Consider the following 20,371-nt stretch of genomic DNA (forward strand, 5'->3'; position numbering starts at 1 on the left):
ATCCTATTACTCTCTAAGGAGGGATACCTGTTTTCGTAACTTGTTCACTTTGTAAGGTCTCTTATTAGCGGCTCAGACAATAAGAGGATATATCTGGTTTTCCCATGGGCTACCAGTACTACAGGCATCTTACTGCACTTGTGACTTTTTGTTTTCTTCCAAACAAGCAATTCAATATACAGTATACAATAGTGCTGTTAATACCCTGTTCAAAACAGGCTGTACATACCAACCTGCCAGGCAGAGGTACAGACAGGCACAAGCAGATTAAGTGATTACTTGAGACACCAAGAAAATAATAACCTTTGAGTTTCAAACAACAGGAAAGCAAAACAAATCTCAAAGCCAACCACATTATAAAGCAAGGGTTTCACATTCATTTTTACTAGGGAGGGATGAAAAGTGACCTACCATAATTATAGGAAGGGGGATGGCTCAGACAGTGGGACAAAAAACCTGTCACCTGTAGGTCACAAATTCAGATCCAGATCAAAAGGGACCCAAAATTGTTACCATCTAAAGGCTCTTTAGGGGCTTATAGATAATAAATAGCTGCAATTAACTATGTAGCCTCAGTTCATTTCCCATCCATGTGCCATGTCACTAAAAACTCCACCACAAGGGCACCAAGTGTGTAATCCAACTCCCGCTGAAGTCGATGGGAGCCTTTTCAGGCTCATGTCATAAGTGGCAGTCCCAGCAGAAGGCCAGTGTCTGAATGAGGATGCAACCTGAATTATTCTCCTGTTCTTCCGCCTCAGGGTTGAGGCATATTTATGGCTGAGAGTGGGGAAAATGGGCTCTGGTTCTGTATGTGCTGTCATTGGTCTGGGGCTAAATGATGGACCACAGTCTCCAAGGAGGCCAGGACAAAGCCTCTCATGGGCATGAAAATCACATGAAAATGTTAAACATTACTAAACAAAAAATTGCAGTGGCTCAGATTCTCTTCTACCTTCTGGCCTGCCCTGGGGAGGTTTCCCCTCTGATTTGCTGTGTGTTGCTGAAATTTGTTGAGTGTTGACTGGATTCCCTGTAGGGCTGGTTCTGACCAGCTGCAGAGCCTGCAGTTGCAGGGGTCCTACACAGAAAGGAACAGGCACAGGAAGGTACAGAGAGCTGAGCCAGTGCTTGCAGAGCAGTTCAGCGTGCCTCCCTCGCTGCGCCTCCCTGAGTTGCCCATTTTAATAGTTTGTCCTGCAAGACAAATTCAATTCATTGTACCAGCACATCCCAATTAAATGACCTCACATGTTGATGAAACATCATTAAGCAACAGGAACAAAAGATCTTTGTCGTGATGATAATTATGCAACTGCGATGCAGCATTGTGATTGAATGACATGCCACTTGTCTGATCTGTGTTTCAGTACACCCGTGCGGTGCACCAGTATGCAGCTGACCTCCTCTGAAATCAGGAATCTTTTTCAAACATTGGGATTGTGACCCTAACTTTTACAGTGTGATGTCAAATCTACCCTTGCATTGTGTTACCAATACTTATTCAGTGATCTAATAAAAAGTAGGTTTTGGCTTTTAAAACTGACATCTTCATTTGACTTTACTTTTAACATGACTAAGTTGTCTACATGTCTAGGGACAAAATACATATCATTTGTACACTGCCCTGGCAGTTTCAGACTTGATGTTCACAAACGCAACTCTGTTGACTTAAACAAGGTTGCACCCGCTTGCACCGCTTCTGAAACTGGTCCAACAAACGAATTTATTTCCAACACAAACACTTTGGTGCGTCTTTTTTTTTTAAAGGAATGTAGTTATGAATACCAATGGTGACTGAGTAATCCTACAATAACAAACTAGGCTTCTACCAACCAGGGAGGGCAAAATGGCTATAAGGAAATAGATTTCAGTTTTTTCCTTTTTCTGTGCGGGAATGGTTAGTACCATTGCTATTGTCTTGGAACCATTTAAATAAATAATTAGGGACTGAATCTTTCCTTCCTGTGGAAATACCTGCAGGGTGACCTCTGGAAGGAAGACTACTCTATGAGCATGCCCCAAACCTCTCTCCATCCAAGGAGAGGGAGAGTGTGTGTACCCCCAAATGAGGAAAAGCTAATTGTTCTGCCCTCAAGGAACTCAGAAGGAGCATCTTTGTGAAGAGCCTGTGCCTCAGCACTGATTCTTGGACTCTCTGCCCTGTCCCCCAAATCTCTGATAGCAAGCCTGCCCTGGAACCATGCTTCGCACGGCTAGCGCTGTTTCTTGGGATTACTCCTCTTGGAGGCTTCCTCAACACTCAGGGAGGGTCACATAAGAGTTAAAGCAGCAGTTAAAACACTAAATGCACAGGAATAAGCTAGTTTAAGCATCTTAATGTCAGTATAGCTGCATCCACACTAGGGCATTGTACCACTTTAACTCTATCTGTCCGTAAACTATCTGTACAAAAACTGTGCGTAGGCCAGCTCTAAGTGACTGTGCAGGGAACAATCGTGACCCACAGGTTTGCAAACAGAACAGAATTTTCAAAGGGATGCTGCAAGTGACAGGCACAGTATGGATTCATTTATTTAACCTACCATACAATTAAAAACAACAACCTGACCCTTACAAACTCCACGCCTTCATTGCAGGAGCTCAGCATGCTTGGCTGGCTGTGCTAAGGATGGCAGATGCAGATGTGCACCTCTCCACCACTCTCTCATTCTCCTTGCCTCCTCCAACATAGGCAGTTTCCTGATATTTAGGACCTGACTCTCCCCTCCCTTGCATTCAGTGCAGCATTTCACACTCACTTGCCATGGATGTAAATGTCTGCACAAGATGCAAGGCAGAAATGAATCAGACCCTTGCACCAAGAGCACCAAATCCTTGTAAATTCCAGCTCTCTGCTTCTGTTTGGAAACCATAACTCACAAGTACTTTTTAAAAAAGTTATTTTTGTGGTATGTTACACTTTGGGCTTATCAGTCTAAAGTGTTCCTTGGAAATATCAGTTCTGTTTGCTGTCTGGAAACTTCAAAATATTGAAAGAAAACAGCAACTATAATAACTATATAGATAAAGAAGGGAAAGATCCACTCTAGTAAAGGACCAGTTGTTAATGTAATGTTTTCTTTCTAATATCTGGGGCATTGTTCACATATATTTGCTTTTGTAAATGCAGTTTAGGCTTCATCTCATCCTCATGAGCTCCACTGAGAAAAGAGAGTTAGCTTAATAATAATAAGATTAATAAAAATAGAATGTTTGTCATGTGAAGTTCTCAGAGCACTTTGCAAGCATTAGCTGATCCTCACACCACTCTGTGAGCTTTATCATCCCCATCTTGATGGTGGAGATGGTACAGAGATCAAAGTCACACAGCAAGTCAGTGTTATACCCTTGTATTGAATCTGACTCTAGACTCTCATTCCCAGCGCTACAAGACTATGTTTTCTCACCTATATTTCATCCTCATATATTTCTGCATCATGCCTGCTCACAGTAACTGAGTGGAAGGGCCAGTGTGATATGCGTGTCCGAACTGCCTGCATTTGTAAAGCAAAACGAAGCTTGAGAGCTTCATTTTAAATCTGAAGGTTTGAACAGTGACACATCCACTATTACTGGGGGGAAAATATCTGAAATGTAATTGTTCTTTTAATGGGACAGTGTCAAAATTATTTAAACATACGAAAAGACATATGCCTTGAAAGGTCTCCTGTGTTGTATGTAAGTCTCACCTCTGATCCCAGTAATGTATCTTTTAATTATAATAATGATTTTGCTGTAGCCAGAAATTAGAAAAATCCCATCCAATTTATTGAACATCCCAATGGAACAAACAGGTATATGTGGCATAGAATTGTGTAGACAACGTGCAGCTTGTGAACCGTGTAATTGACTGAGTTATACAGAGTAAACCTCAAAGGCTAAAAGCTCCTGCATCCAAAGCATCATCTTAATCCACACAGTCAGGCTGAACACAGCATGCTAGGGCCTGTCTTCTAATAAAGCTCTGTATTAAAGATGAGGGTTGCTGCATTGTTCCATTTTATGCAAATTAGGTTAAGCCTCTGGGATCCTGGCATGTGGCCAAAGTGCCAGCTATTCATCTGAGCAAAGTCTGTGCATGACCCTGGCAGCAGCAGATCAATTTAAGTAGCAGACATGGCAGGATGACACGGAATTTGGGACAAATGTTCAAGGTTAAATCAGATTTTTAGACCTAGACACTAGTGGATTAATGGTTCACATACTATGTTAAAGGTGAATATATATACTTGTCCCAATGCACCTTTCAATGTCTCTTTGAAAATATGCCCTAAGAACAACCTTTTGAATGCTTCCAGCATGCTGGAGTTTAACCCAAATCATAGACATAGAATATCAGGGTTGGTAGGGACCTCAGAAGGTCATCTAGTCCAACCCCCTGCTCAAAGCAGGACCAATCCCCTAACAGATTTTTGTCCCAGATCCCTAAATGGCCTCCTCAAGGATTGAATTCACAAGCCTGGGTTTAGCAGGCCAATGCTCAAACCACTGAGCTATCTTTTCCTCTAACATATAAGGGGTTAATCTCTTGTGCCTCATCTCTTGCATGCATAGGGTTAACAGTCTTGCCAACTCCAAGTATTCAAAAATCATGAGTCAGGCCCTAACATATCATAAGATAGACTTAAAAACCATAGGACTTTCAAAAATAATAGTTTTTGGTTCTTATTTGTTTTATGGGTTTTTGAGACTGTGGGGTTCATGGTTTCCCATTCCCCTCTCCCCCTATGGCTATGCAACCTACAAACGTACTTTTCTCTTAAATGAAAGCTGAGATCCTCCTGTAATAAAATGGCCCAGGCGGCTAGGGCTTTAAGAAAAACACCATATACTGCATAACATGCAATATAATATAGCTGGCAACAAGTGCCATACCCTCTTCACTCCCTGCATGCAGGGTTTAATCCCCATGTCATCATCGCTCTCTTCCAAGCATCCAGTTTCGAATCTGTGCCACTGCTGCTCCAACACACAAAGAGTTAATCCCCCCGGGCCATGCTGGCTCCAGTTTGCAGTGAGTCGGTGCACATGAAGCACGGCAGCTCCACTACACCAGAGCTTACCGTCTAGCTAGGGTCCCTCACACGCTGCTCCCGGGCTAGGAAACACCACGGGGAAATACATTTGTCCCTAGTGCAGACAGGCTGTCCGGGGGTTAACGTCCCTGGCTGGGCCCCGGCACCGCAGGGGTTAAGGGCTCCTGGGTGGTCCTAGCAGTCAGGGGCTAATTTGGTCTGGGGCTGCTTCCGTAGTCACGTCGGCTCTGGCGCGCTGGGGGTTAATTCATGGCCCGGCTCCAGCCCGCCGGGGGTTAATCCGGGCCGCGGCGGCTCCGGCAGGGGGCGACCCCGCAATGATAACAAACGGGTCACGTGACGCCGGGACTGGTGCCTGGTTGCTCCCCTCTTTTGCCCTGACGTCACCGCTCATTGGTCTCCGGGACGACGGCTCCATCAGCCCGCGCGTCAGAACAGCTCGTCTCTTGGCAACGGCCCGCTGTCTCGCTCTTATTCAGCCTCGCGCTTGGCCGCGCGTCTCTCTGGCGTCAAAGTGACGTCAATGGGTCTGTCTCGGTTTTCGCGGGGGGGGGCAGTGGGCGGGCGAAGGGGGATCCCGCGTGCTCCTGTGCCCCCAGCAGCACACCCAGAGCGCGCGGAGGCAGCCGCCGGAGCAGGAGCGCCGCGAGAGCCGGGGACGGGGGAGCCCCGCGCGCAGGTACCCAGAGCCGCGGCGGCGCTGCCCGAGGGGCGCGCGGGGCAGGAGAGCCGCGGGCGGGTGGGCAGCGCTGCGGGGAGCAGGGCAGGGGGCGCAGCCCGATCTCCCCTTCCCTCCGTCTTCCGGCGCTGGGCTCCTCTCCGCAGGCGGGGAGCCGCAGCCCCGGGCGCGCCTGGCGGGGAAGCCTCTCGCTGCGTCGCGGAGGCTCCGCGAGGAGAGCTGCGGTCCCTGCCGGGCGCTCGGGGCTGCGGCGGGGGGTGGCCGCTATTAGCGATGCGTCTTCGGGCCGGGGGACCAGGTTGGCAGCGGCTTGGTGACTAGATAGTAAGTGTGAGAAATCAGGACGTGGATTGATAGGCGCCCATGTAAGACAAAGCCCCGATATTGGGAGTGTTCCTATATCAAGGCATCTGGTCGCTGTGATTGGGAACAACAACGGGGAGTCCTTGTGGCAGCTTAAAAACTAACACATTTATTTGGGGATAAGTTTTTGTGGGCTAAAACCCACTTCATCAGATACGTGACAGTGGGTTTTAGCTCAGGAAAACTTATGCCCAAATAAATGTTAGTCTCTAACGTGCCACAAGGACTCCTCCTTGTTTTTGCTGATAGACTAACGCGGCTGCTATTCTCATAATTGGGAAGTTCTTCCTAGGATAGGGCTGGATCCCAGGGATCTGAGAAGTGTATGGCTATGAATGGGAATGGGATGTCTTTATTAGCTGCTCTTTGTAGCCTGTTATTAATCCTGGGCTTTTGCTAGGAGGAGACTCCCAGGCTGTTTTATCGCTAACCTCGGGCTCTGAGAGAAGCACAGGGGAAAGTTGGTCTATGTCTCTCAGAAGTTGGGTTGTGCAGTCTGCTTGGCTAGTTTAAAGCTTTTCACCCTGCACAATTTAAAGATTTGGTGAAACCTTTAAAATCTGATTAGTGTTACTTGAGTGTTTTCACCTGGAGGAGAAAGCAAAAGCTCCCTTTGATTTATCAGTGTCTGTCTTATTTTCACACAGGTGCAAGGCTTGAAGAGGAGCGCTTATGCATACCTTCTAAATATTGCTTGTTGCCCACCAAAATCTAAGCCATGGTGATCATGTCAGATTATACCTCTGTTCCCACTCCAAATCAAGCCCAGCGAAGGCCTCTTCGGGTTGGATTTTATGATATTGAGAGGACCTTGGGAAAAGGAAATTTTGCAGTGGTAAAGCTGGCCAGGCACAGAGTAACCAAAACACAGGTGGGTGTGAAATCTACTCGATAGTTTCGTATAGGAAACCAAATTTTAAAGGGCATGAAACTTTCTGGGTAAATTCCACCTCCCCCACCCCTACAAATATAGTAAAATAAACTAACATACAGTAAGATTGTGGTACAGTACAAAATTAATCAAAGCTGTAGATTAAGTGTGATAGTAATAATTGATAAAACTATATGTGAGGTTTTTTTTTGTTTCTTAGTGGTATGATAAACACAGCTGATGTTAAACAAAAATAGATTTAAGAAAATATTATCAACTGTTTTAACACTTCAATTTAATTATTTAGCCCTATGTGGATTCTTAGAGAGTAGCTAGGGTTGTGCAAATTTAAAGTAATTTGTGTAGAAAGAGAGTATAAAATCTTATTATTTAGACTTGAGTTCCTTAATTTATTTTTCATTAAATGAGGAAGTTATTCAGAAAAAACCCTAAGGATTTTGCATTTTTAAATCTATATGAAAGAGAGTATAAAATCTTATTATTTAGACTTGAGTTCCTTAATTTATTTTTCATTAAATGAGGAAGTTATTCAGAAAAAACCCTAAGGATTTTGCATTTTTAAATCTATATGAGTAAAGAGTTTTTTCTTATTAGTTGGTTTATAAATTAAACTACATTTTGTAATCTGCGTGTTAAAACCAGACTATGCAATGCAATAGAAAGTAGTTTATTGAGGCTGATCCTGCATTAAGGGGGTATGGACTAGGTGACTTAATAGGTCATTTGCAGAAATCAGAACTATAGTTCAGTTCATTATTTTATATGTAACCTTTTTATGTGAAATAGAGAAATTTTAAAATATATTGTACAGCCTGCATTTAATAATGGAAACAAGAATCAGTTTGGCAGAACTCAAACATTTTAAAGTTGTTTTGTTTGAACAATTCAGAATTTCAGCAGCATAAGTACATATTTTATAAATGCCTGGGTTTGTGTTTTAAATGTATAGGTTGCAATAAAGATTATAGACAAAACAAGACTAGATCCAAGCAACCTGGAGAAAATTTATAGAGAGGTCCAGATAATGAAGCTTTTGAACCACCCCCACATTATCAAGCTGTATCAGGTAAGATCTGTTCTAATGATTGCATTCATGTTAGGTGAACTTACATCCTATGGGTTTGGTTGCTAATGATCTTATTTTGCACATGGTTTTAAATCACACTTGCAGGGAGAGAACTCACATTGTACTTTTTGAAGTATTTGAACTAATACAATAAGCATTGTATTTAAGATTTTTTTTCATTTGTTCTCTTTAAGCAGGTTTATCATATGATTAACCTGAGTGTGGTGGGGTTTTGGGATGTGTGTGTGTGTGTGTGTGTGTGTTTTGTTTTTATTTTAGTGGGAAGAGTCAAAATTGACTCAAGTTAGTTTTGGATCAAGTGGAATTGATCTTGAAATTGATGGAATTGACTATTTGTATTTCTAAGGAACTCCTCTTCCCCCTGATTCTTCTGCTTTTTCAGTTTTTAAGAGCTGTAGAAATATCCTACTTGCAAGTTATACTAGCAAAATTTAAGCTCATGTAAAATAAAACAGAACCAAACTTGAAGGTCACTTTTTGTTGAAAACTCTCAAATAATGAATCAATGGTCAAACTGAGCTGTTCTAAAATGTATAAAATTTAAAAAAAATGCATAATGGCCGTAGCTGTAAAGTCTTTAAATAAAGTAAAAATGCATTTGTTTGCTCCTTACACTAATCACGTTTTAGTTTCCAAAACTAACACACACACACACAAAAAAAACCAACAAAAAACAACCCAACATCTTCCACATTTTGTTTTGTGGGTGGGTATTTTAATTTAGTTCAGTTCTTGTTCCAATAAGTATTAAGTGTAAGGACAAACTAGCGTGCTGTGCAGAAAATAGGATCACTACTGCCTGATGAGCAAGGGCTGCCTTTCAGATGCTAAATATTTGATCTAATTGGCGTTTGGTGTAAGTTCCCCCTAATCGTCTTAAACAGTATCATATGGATTTTAGAAAATGTGGTATCACAGTGTGTGAGGGGGAAGGGTAAAAGATGGATTTAGAAATCTAGCAGCAGGTCTGAAATGCAGTGTGAAGTAAATACTACCATCAGTTTGGATCTTTACCTGTTTGTTTTTATGTTGTGGAGGTCAATTAACGCAAAGTAGAATAGCAGAGCCAGTAAGGCAGGTGCTTAAGTGAAGACATTGGTTATTAAAGCGCTTAACATCCATTGAGTACTTGATATTTATATTATTAATCATGAAAAAAATATTTGGCATTAATGTTTGATTGACATCACTCTTGACTGTAGAGCTACATAGGATACATAAAGATATTGTAACAGTTCTGTTGATTGCACTTCAGTGGAATGATGCAGGTGACAATTGTATTTCAGGGGTCTAAAAAAAGTAGTTTAAATCCCACCGTGTTGAACCAGATTATTTAACTGAACAAATGACACAGGTAATAGATCACAATTTAACTTTCCAACTGAATTTTCTCCTCTTTGTTGTTGTAACTGATACTGTACCTATTTGTTGGCCACTGAGAAGTAGGAGTGGAATTAGTTGACATACTAGTGTTGATGTTGGGTTTTTTATGTTTTAGTTTCAACACCAGCATCTAACTCATCCAGCTGGCACCTTTCCCAGGACACTTAAACCCCTTCCCTTCAGTTTTTCTAAATTGGAGATCTCTCTTCCTTTTCTCCCTTTTTTATTTGTTTTCATTTGTGCATGGCATGGCAGGGAGAGGGCAGGGGAGATGAGAGCACTCGCTTCCCTCATATATCCTTTTTCAAAGAAAGTGGAAAATTATGTCCTCTGAAGTAGCATTGGCACCTGTTTGTTTGTTTTAACCTTTTGTAAGCCTCTGCCTAAGGAGCAAAAGTTCTCATTGAAGAGCCATTCTTGATAAATGGCTCATGTTAACATTTGAAACAAAAAGGAAAAATATGTCCCAGTGACTAAAAATAAATGTGAAATGCTGTACGGGGTTGTTTTGGTTTTGGGTGATGTGTTTTTTTTTTTTTCTTTTCTTCCCAAAAAAAAAAGGAAGTATATTGGCTAGTCTGTAACCTGTTTTATAGAAGTCAGTAATCAATGTTTAAAAGTAAATCAGTACTAGCTCAATAAATGAACTTTTGGCTAGGATTGACACTTGCTGTTGATGGACATGGAGCAATAGAGTTTGCTCAAACAGCAGGCTTTTGTTGCTTGCCCAGCAGAGCTGTCACCTTGCAGACTAATGTATCATATCTGATACCAAGTCGGACTGGGTATATGGTATCACTTCTTCACTGTGTTCTTGCTATAAATATCTGCTCTAATGATCTCAGTATCTGTTAGCCTTTTTAGCAGAAAGTCCTTGAATTCTGGCAACCTGTTTTTTTAATTTAAAATGTCCAGTGATCAAAAGTGATTACTGAACTCTATTTTCATTAAAAAATGTATTGCAGTTGAAGTAAAGCTTGCTGAAATACTCCATAAGCCTATTTCATAGACATTTGAGGGCATGTGGGGAGGAAGGGGGAAGAGTATGGAGGAAGCAAGTAATTGTGTGTTTTAGATATGCAAACATTAATTCATTATCTTTCTGAATAGCTCTGTATGTGAAAGGAATACTGCGGTGCAGGAATGAAGGCCTTTGCTGCCTACAGTTGCTGTAAATAATTGCACTAAGAGGTTCTAGATTTAGAACATGCATTTTTTTCATAGAAACAATTTCAGAGCTCTACATTTGTAATGTGTCCTTATTTTTGTTTTGACAGGTTATGGAGACAAAGGATATGCTTTACATTGTTACTGAGTTTGCAAAAAATGGAGAAATGTTTGGTAAGTTCTCACTGAAATAACTAACACTTACCTAGATTTAGAAAACCCTACTTTATTGTTAGTACTCATGTAGGGTAAGAAGATATGTTTTTGACATAGTGTTAAATGTTTCCCAAAAGTCAGGTGTCGCAAAAAATGGTGAATGCAGCTTCGTCAGGATAATGAAAACATATTGCCAGGTGTTAATTCTTGTTCATATTTATTTTTTGTGTGCTACAGATCATTTGACTTCCAATGGACACTTGAGCGAGAGTGAAGCTCGAAAGAAGTTCTGGCAGATCCTTTCTGCAGTGGAATACTGTCACAGCCATCACATAGTGCACAGGGATCTCAAAACTGAGAACCTTCTGTTAGATGCTAGCATGAATATCAAGTTAGCAGGTGAGAATATTTACATGCTTACTTTTGCTAAAATATAAAGCAGGAAATGAAATCCTATTTCCACAGTCTTAGAGCTAGGAGCTCCTATAAATATGTAGAATAAAATAAAACTTTTAAAAACGGCTGTATAGGACATAGTGATAGTACTATTTTTCCGAATATATCCTCTTGTTGAAAAAGCGTAGGTTAAATGAATAAGTGTAGAACTTCTATGCAATAAGGGCTTGTGTATGTGGTAGGATAAAGCATACTACAGCGGTGTGATTTCTTAAGTGCATTAATGTATTGCACATTTTGGTCCATGTAGGCCCTGCTGATGCACAGTACAGTTCCCTAGTGCACTTATTGGAATTTTACCATGCATTACCCCACCTTGTAGACAAGCCCAAGTCTGCTTTTCCTTTGTTTTCTCTGATTTTGAAATGTTAACCTGGTATTTAATGAAGTCTCACTCCAGACTCTTCTCTTGATTTCAGACTTTGGATTTGGAAATTTCTACAAATCAGGGGAGCCCCTCTCCACTTGGTGCGGAAGCCCACCTTATGCAGCCCCCGAGGTCTTTGAAGGCAAGGAATACGAAGGACCTCACCTTGATATATGGGTAAGCTTTATGTTCTGTAGTGTTCACATTTTATGCATTATCAAACTCTTTCTGGGCTTTCATGATTGCTAACTCTCCTGCAGTCCCGTACATGCTGTGCTATTTTCTGTTGACAGAGCCTTGGTGTGGTGCTGTATGTCCTCGTCTGTGGCTCTCTGCCTTTTGATGGACCCAATTTACCAACTCTGAGACAAAGAGTGCTGGAGGGACGATTCCGCATCCCCTACTTCATGTCCCAAGGTGCGTTTCCTGGAACCTTAACACCAGAAAACAGGCTACCAACAGGGGGCTGATTGATAATCTGGGTCTTTTTGTGAAGGAATCAGTTTTCTGCCTCTCGATCTGTTAGGTTCTGCCTTTGTATCTTTCAGGTCAATGACAGATGGGAATATTTTGCAATCACACATAGCACTTTCCCTTTCCCAGGTTTTCAGCAGAGTTTCTTTAGTGTTGTACCTGCAGCATAAACTAGCACATTTTTCTTTTCTGCGATCTGTTGCACATCAGAATACATCTAAAGGGTTTACATGTTTTCTTTCTTAGATTCAGTATAGTTTTTTTTTTTTTTTTTTTGTAATGGCCAATTCATACCCTTGCTAGAGAAACATGGTGGTTTTTTTGTTTTTTGTTTTTTAATAACATTTTAATATTAGGCTGTAATTCTTAGGTGGGTCTAGTTATCTTGAAATATTTTAACTATACACAAGTGGTATATTTTAAAATTCAGAATATGCTGTCAAGGACAGTAAAAACAACAAGGTTTAGCAATCTAGCTCATTCTTAAACAACCTTGTGAAAAGGGGAATTAAAGGATATTGTTACTACTGTGATCATTTGGGTTTAAAAATAGGTAAACTTGATTTCTCCATGGCATTAAGGGCTAGGCCTTAATAGATTTCCTTACCTAATTTAATCTTAACAAAATAAAGCTGTTTACATACAAGTGCGAGCGTGCAGAACAGAAGGGTGTGTCGATAACAGACTATGTGCCAAATTCAGATTTACTGTAAGTGGGTGAAACATCTGTAGAATTGCACCCACCTAAAACTGGTCTGATCTAATGTTGCTGAAGAGACTTCCTAGTGCTGTCTAAATGCAGCAGTAAAATAACAAATAGCCTCTTGTATGTGGCTGGCTTTTATTTTTACTGCTTGTTAAAGGAATTTTCTGTTTTGTCTAGACTGTGAAACGCTAATCCGACGGATGCTAGTTGTGGACCCAACTAAACGAATAACCATTGCCCAGATAAAGCAGCACAAGTGGATGCAAGCAGACCCTTCTCTCCAACAGCAGCAATCTTTGCCCTTCTCCATGCAGAACTACAACTCTAACCTGGGTGACTACAATGAGCAAGTCCTTGGGATCATGCAGACTCTTGGCATTGATAGGCGGAGAACAGTTGAGGTGAGCTCTGGCTTGCCCTGCTAGTATGAGTGGTGCTTACTTCTTAGCTACTTGCTCGGTGACTAATAAAGTGCCGATGGATAGACAACACTTGCATGCAAATCAGTTATTTAGGAAAGAACAAGAGGTTAGCTACTCAGTTTTATTTTTATATATATGTGTGTCTGATCAAAAACTAACTTTGATTCAGTGTAACTGTATAATGTTCAGTAAAACTTACTCACAAAATATTGGAACAGTGCTGTTAAAATCTGATCCCCTGTTGTTGCTTTTTGAGTTCTTTAAGTTGATTCATCTGTGTCTTAATCCTTTTCATATCTTCTAGTCGCTACAAAACAGCAGCTACAACCATTTTGCTGCAATTTATTACCTTCTCCTGGAGCGCCTCAAAGAGTACAGAAACAACCAGTTGTCCAGTCGTCCAGCGACCGGCCGTCAGCAAAGACCAAGGAGCTCTGAGCTCAGCAACATTGAGGTAAGAAGGTGAATTATCTGATATAAAGTCACATCTGCTGGTATTCTTGTTTTGTTCCTTTGCTGTATCATTTACTTTATTTAGCCGACATTGCTGCCCATAATGTTATGGGAAAGCCATAGAGAGGTCCTCTGAGTCAAACTTAATCTCTGTCCTCAAGCTAGAGGGTACAATGTTCCATTCTTCAGCAGGCTGGTGACTGAATTTGGTGCTTGATTGAATACTAATGGACCATTTCTTAATAACTGGCGCTAGTTTGTGGTCCAAAGAACAGTCTCTCTCCAGTGCTGGTCAGTAATTCACCAAGTGATCAGGCGTCTCTTTGAAATATACCCTTTCAGAAGCACAGCAATGAAACTTCCTCTGATTCCTTGTTAAAGCCACCTCAGAGAGATTCCATGAGTCAATTGGATTTTCTTTTCTTTCTTTCTTTTTTTAACAAAAAGAAAGGATGGTCAGAGTAGTGATTAAGACACAACTGGTATCAGGAGATGTGGTTATATTGTCTGCTCGCCACAGACTTCTTATGTCACCTCAGGCAGTTGTCTTAACCTCTCTGTACTTCAGCTTTTCCATCTGTGAAAAGGAGTTTCATGGGTTCCTACTTAGGTGTGTGCTGGGAGGGTAGATTTGTTAATTCTTCTCAAATGCTTTGAGAAGCTTGGATGGAAGACGCTTTAGAAACTCAGTATGCAAAAAACATTTGAGATTTTGAACTGCAGTTTATAGGATGCCTTCTCTAAATCTATTTTTCCTTTCAGATGCCTCAAGACAGCCTTGCAAATGAATCCCTGAGATCATCTCTGCTTTACCATCAACCTCAGAACTTGATTCCGTCATCTTTGCAAGCAGAAATGGATTGTGACATGAACAGTCCATTACAGGTTGGTGCTCTCAGCTAAATGTCACCCATGGGTTTTTATTGTTCTATCAATTTGACATGGCAAAGGTTAAAAGTATATTTAGTGCTTGCCTGCTTCCGGCTCTCCACCCCTTCCTCCCCAAATTTAAACATTAAGATATAAATACAATGTCACAGTGCCTTTCATCACAGTGTGCATAATAAAGGCACAGTGAAGGGCTTTGCAAAGCTGCTAACAAATGTGAATATTTTTGCAAAAATAAATAGCTTTTCACTTATTTCCTGTATTCTAATGTCTTTGCAGCCAGTATTCTTTCCTGTGGATCCCAGCTTCAATGGTCTCTTCAGGAATCGCTCCATTTCTCCCAACAGTTTGCTAGAAACCACCATTAGCGAGGAGGTGAGGCAGGAGAAAGACCTGGAGGAGGAAATCAAGGCCTTCAACCCTCTTCACCTCCCCAGCAACACCAGCAGGAGGCACACGCTGGCTGAAGTCACTACTCATTTCTATCCGTGTACCCCTCCATGTAAGTCCTGCAGGGTGGAAGGTCTCTGAAATACGGGCTGTGAGGGGGGGTGGACTACGGTCAGTAATAAATGGTCTGCAATGTTCACTCATTGGGCATTTTTTTTAATTTAAATAATATGGTTTCTGAAAATTCTCCTAGAAAGTACGTAATATTGTCCAGTTGTATTACTTGGGAGAGACCCCAGTTATCAGTAGTTTGGGAGCTTTTTTAGTAGTTACCTACATATTTTTAAAGAGAAATGTTCTTTCTTTTTTTAGATCAGTGGTTCCCAAACTTGTTCCGTCGCTTGTGCAGGGAAAGCACCTGGCGGGCCAGGCCTGTTTTGTTTACCTGCCGCATCCACAGGTTTGGCTGATCGTGGCTCCCAGTGGTTCACTGCTCCAGGCCAGTGGGAGCTGCTGGAAGCAGTGTGGGTCGAGGGACATACTGGCCGCTGCTTCCAACAGCTCCCGTTGGCCTGGAGCAGCTAATGTGGCCAGTGGGAGCCGCAATCGGCCGAACCAGCAGATTTGGCAGGTAAATAAATCGGCTCGGCCTGCCAGGGACTTTCCCTGCACAAGCAGCGAACAAGTTTGGGAACCACTGCTTTAGATCATACCCTCCAAACTCCTGCCTGCGTCCCTCCACCCCAGTAAAACCTGGTAAAGTGAGTTAGGGTCACTTGTCTATTGGAATCAATAGCAATGTTGCCGTTGACTTAGCTGGAGCAGGAAAGAGCCTTATGCAATTTAAAAAACCCAAAAAATCTATGTTAGGGCTCTAGCACCAAATAGCACATAGTAAGTGCTGATCGCAGGGAACCAAATTCTACATTGGGTGTGAACTCTCAAGGTTGCAGGTGTACACTGAATTCAGATTATTTGACCTCAGCAACCCTTGATGAAATCATGTCCTAGTACAATATGAGTTGCTGTTCTGTTGTTGTCTGAGACTTTTTTTTGATGCTGGCAGGTTATGTTTAGTTGCAGTGTAGGTGGACAGACTAATCTAACGGCAACTTTTTCTTTCTGTACTCCATTTTGAAAATGTTCTCTCTTCACCTTCACTTTCTCCCCTTCATCTGTAGGCATAGTCATTTCCTCTTCGACCAGCCCCACAGAAGGAACTAGTTCAGACAGCTGCCTCACCTCATCTTCAAACAACAGCTCAGTGGCTCTGAGCAGCTGTTTGGCAGATCAAGTAATGACTGGTAACCCAGCCACAGCCAGGATGACATCACCATTTCTGACTTTCCAATCTGACACTCCAGGGCTGCAAGCCCAGGACTGCATGGGAGGTGCGTCTCTGCTGCCTGTCAGCTTTCAGGAAGGAAGACGTGCGTCTGATACCTCATTAACTCAAGGTAATTCCTTTCTTGCTGTGTAGTTGGTTGTATGCTTTTTTCTAATTAGCAACACAGGGTAATATTTTGGGAAGCTTATTCTGACTTATCGATCTTAGGGCTTTCTGTGGTGTCCATCATGATAGTACCATACAACATGAAGGATAACTTGACTTCATGTAAGTCACCTACACCAGAGGTTCCCAAATGCTGGCTCCACGTACCAATATAGAATTTCCCATTTCTGTGACTGCTATCCTAGGTGTTTCACTCTTTTACATTTAGTCCAGTACACCAGTACTGCCCACTTCCAATTTAGTTGTACATGCCCCAATCTACAGTCGCGCTTGAGCTGCCCCAAACCACAGTCTTGCACGTGCATAAGCTTCATTGCTGACCATAGGGCATGCAGATGAATGTGAAGTGTTTGGTTCACCTGAAGTCTCACTCTGGTAAACTAGTGCAGTTGCCCAGAGAGGTTGGGAATTGCTGATCAATGAAGAAGTGAAGCACCCAGATGGGCATCCAGGCAAAACGTAAATGATGAATAAAAAAATTTTTTTTTCTTACCTCTAGGCTTGAAGGCATTTAGACAACAGTTACGAAAGAATGCTAGAGCCAAAGGTTTTCTTGGGCTGAACAAAATCAAAGGCTTTGCTCGCCAGGTGTGCCAGTCTTCATCCGCTCGGGCAGCACGCAGTGGCATGAGCCCTTTCCAGCACTCTCAGCAGAACACATGCATGTACAGCAATGGAGGAAGCAGCAGAGAGGGCCGAAGCCTGCTCGAGGAGGTGCTGCAACAGCAGAGGTGAGAAAGCGTGCTTAGTATAGAGACTCGAACAAGGCATGGACATACCATTTGTTTGTAAGGACATTATACTCCATGTTGAGCTTCCTCTGCAAAGGGATGTTCATTTTTTCATAATACCTCGTTTTTGGTTAGGGAGTGAGGTTGAGGGTTAGAACTACTAGGTTCTCTTCCTGGCTCTTGCCATGTGACAGCAGACAAGCCTCTTATATAAGCAGAAGCAGCAAAGAATCCTGTGGCACCTTATAGACTAACAGACCTGCCCCTGGAAATTTCCATTACATGCATCTGAGGAAGTGAGTATTCACCCACGAAAGCTCATGCTCCAAAACGTCTGTTAGTCTATAAGGTGCTACAGGATTCTTTGCTGCTTTTACAGATCCAGACTAACACGACTACCCCTCTGATATTTTATATAAGCAGAGTTACAGAGAAGTTATTTGTGAAATGAGTATGATGCTGACCTACATATTTCACAGGAGCCTTTAGGTTTTAAGATCATCATGTAGATTTTAAGATAGTCACATCAAAAGCCATATGTATCGGAAGGGCAAAACATACTACCTCTGCCTGTCAAAGCTTTATTTTTGTTTAATTTGGGGGAAGATTCTTTCCCCTTTCTTCAGCTTTCCTGTGGCATGGATATAGAGCCTTGTAATCTGGTAGAGTTACAGCTCACAAGTGAAGTGCAGTCCTTAGTCATTTAAATATATATTCATAGCAGACCAAACTGTAACCTAATTATGCTGTTGTAATGTCCAAAGATTACCATATTTGTATATAGCTTTGCTAAACTGTTGCTTTAAATGCACCAGTAAGGTCAGTAATGGTTAGGGAAGTGCCACAGGGAAGAACAACGTGATCAAGAAGTATTAATTTCCTTCACTCTTGAATCCTATTCAGAATGCTCCAGTTACAGCATCACCAGTTGATCCAGCCAGCATGTCACCAGCCCTCTCGGGTGTCTGCAACACACTGCATCCTCTCTCCTGACAGTACAAACACTTACAAAACATCTAACTCTCTTCTGCTGTCAGAGCTACGAAGGGAGAACTCATTTGAGCTGGCATTTGATGGCAACACCCAGCTGCTCCAACCTCACCTCTTTGGAGTCAGTGTCTCACCAGTGTCTTCAGCTGCTCATCTTCTAGACACCCAGCTGTATATCAGCAACAATGTCTCTCCGATCACCACCAACAACTTCTCTCAGCAACAGAATTTCTCTGTGCAGTCTCCAAGCTATGATGCTGTCACTTTGCAGAATGGGGACTGTGAAATGGAGGACCTCACATCCAGCCAGCTAGGGAAGTTTGTCCTGGTCAAATGAGAGCTCCTGCTGTTGTAGCTCACACACCTTTTATTTTTGCAAGGGACTTCCACCATCGTTCCACAGCATTAGTTCCATGGATGGCTGGTGACGTGTGGATGAGTGACTCTCAGAAGCAATAAATTTTGAAGTATGTGAAGAGGCTGTCTGGTTCAGAAAGCTAACAACTTTATAGAACTGAAACAAGCAATATGTATGTCTTTTGGCTTCTATTTTTCTTGCACTGAACAAATATGAATAGAAACTGAAGAATGTTTTTGAAGAAAATGAAGGGTGAAATGAGGGGTGGGTAGGGAGTGGGAGCAGGGATGGATGGGGCCGGGTAGAACACTTTGGTACTGTACTCAAGTCAGACCAATACAGCTCTGCTGTTATGCAAGACTTTAACAGCTGTCAGTAGTGGTGACACAACAGGGAGAGGCTTTTCAAAGAAGGGACCAGAGCCTCCCTTTTTCACAATATTCGTTTATGGGCTTGTGAAGCTGATTACCTCTTTAAAAAAAACAGTGGCATGCAACATTATGCATTGATAAAATTAAAAATGGAAGCATTGCCATTTGTTTTTGTTTAGTTGATACTCACTTTAAAGGAACCAACACCTCCTCCCTAAAAACACTTATGCTTTAAATGAAAACTGTGAACTTCTTGCTTGATCTATCAGCTAGAACAGCTAAAAAAAAGTTCTAATTGTTAGCACAGAAGCAATTAATCTCTCTTGGAATCTTATCCCCCGATATCATGATCCAAATTGTGTAATGTCTTTTTTTTGGTTTTGTTCTGAATCTCTAGGAATCTTTTCATAAATGTTGTCTAAGTTGTTTTTCCTTTGTTCCTGCAGAGGCACTGGGATTAAAATTAGTAAAATTGGGCTGTGGGGTGGAACTATTTCTTTCAAAAAGCCCCCCAGACGTTGCCTTTGAAGTTGCCTGAGGGATATTTCTTAGTGCTGCACATTTTATTTCTGCTGCTAATTATGTTTTTACACATTTCGTTATCAGGGTCCAGCTAGAACTGACTCTTGGGAAACGTGCAATATCTAGGTTATAATTGTACAAAGACAAAAGGAATAGGCTAGAACAGAATTCTACTCTAAAGGAGTACAGCTATTTCTCAACAAAACTATTAAAACTGAGTGAAACAGCACAATCTTTGAGTGTTCGTTTTTGGTTTTTTGGTTTGGGGTTTTTTGGCATATTATCAATGAGGTTTTTGATTAGGTGTTTTTATGTATGGTTTTTAATACTGTATATGTGTATAAATAGGAAGCAGAAAACAATATATACACTACTTATTTTTTTATACTTTGTAATATGCTTTTATTGTGTTTCTGGTGTAAACTCCCTCTCTGATAGTGTGACTTATGTTGGTGTCAATGGAAGTTCGTGTGTATAAAGGGGATAATAGACCACAACTTCCTACAAGAGTTGGTGGGGTGAGGGTTCAGCTTTGATAGCAGGTGAGCAAGCAGTGAGCCAGCCTAGCCAAAAGTTACCATCTGAATGTCAGAAAAATAGTTTCATTCTGTCTAAATGCTTAAAGGACCCAGCTCTTCAGTGTGACACAGGATACCTTCAAGTTTCCTTGGCTTCTAGCAACCTGCAGTATTACATGTTTTAAAAAAAAACAACAAAAAACAAATCCTACTTTAAAAAAAAAAAAAAGCCAAAGATCAACCAGGTTAATTGGTTTGAGCAGGAAGGGGTAAAGGTGTTATGTGGCTCAGTGTCTGTGGCTTTTCATAAATTACATTTTTATCTGTGTACAGTATCTGCGTATCTGTATTGATCTATCTCTAGCTTGCTGGTGCTGCTGCTATGTGGTCTGGAAGCTTCAAGGTGTAGAGAAATTACTTAGATTGAATCTTCGACTGGTGCCTTG

The 20,371-nt window shown here is 41.7% G+C and overlaps 1 protein-coding gene across 1 annotated transcript; it reads left to right on the forward strand.

The window, feature by feature from the left end:
• Positions 1–5,654: 5,654 nt before the first annotated feature.
• SIK1 (salt inducible kinase 1) lies at positions 5,655–20,156 on the forward strand. The gene is made up of 14 exons (XM_030576717.1): positions 5,655–5,718; positions 6,729–6,952; positions 7,923–8,039; positions 10,721–10,784; positions 11,004–11,165; positions 11,642–11,766; positions 11,883–12,006; positions 12,947–13,170; positions 13,496–13,645; positions 14,407–14,529; positions 14,812–15,034; positions 16,104–16,379; positions 16,935–17,166; positions 18,070–20,156. Exons 2-14 carry the CDS (start codon positions 6,800–6,802, stop codon positions 18,491–18,493), a joined length of 2,397 nt encoding a protein of 798 aa, XP_030432577.1. The 5' UTR covers positions 5,655–5,718; positions 6,729–6,799; the 3' UTR covers positions 18,494–20,156.
• The last annotated feature ends 215 nt before the right edge of the window (positions 20,157–20,371 follow it).

The sequence above is a fragment of the Gopherus evgoodei genome, chromosome 1, assembly GCF_007399415.2.
Source record: "Gopherus evgoodei ecotype Sinaloan lineage chromosome 1, rGopEvg1_v1.p, whole genome shotgun sequence".
Lineage (NCBI taxonomy): Eukaryota > Metazoa > Chordata > Testudines > Testudinidae > Gopherus > Gopherus evgoodei.

What these genes read in the sequence shown, in the direction of transcription:
- SIK1 (XM_030576717.1), top strand. Translation starts at nt 6,800, where the DNA reads ATGGTGATCATGTCAGATTATACCTCTGTTCCCACTCCAAATCAAGCC. An exon ending in CTATCCGTGTACCCCTCCAT is followed by an intron (nt 15,035 to 16,103) that starts GTAAGTCCTGCA and finishes CTTCATCTGTAG; the next exon opens with GCATAGTCATTTCCTCTTCG. An exon ending in TGATACCTCATTAACTCAAG is followed by an intron (nt 16,380 to 16,934) that starts GTAATTCCTTTC and finishes TCTTACCTCTAG; the next exon opens with GCTTGAAGGCATTTAGACAA.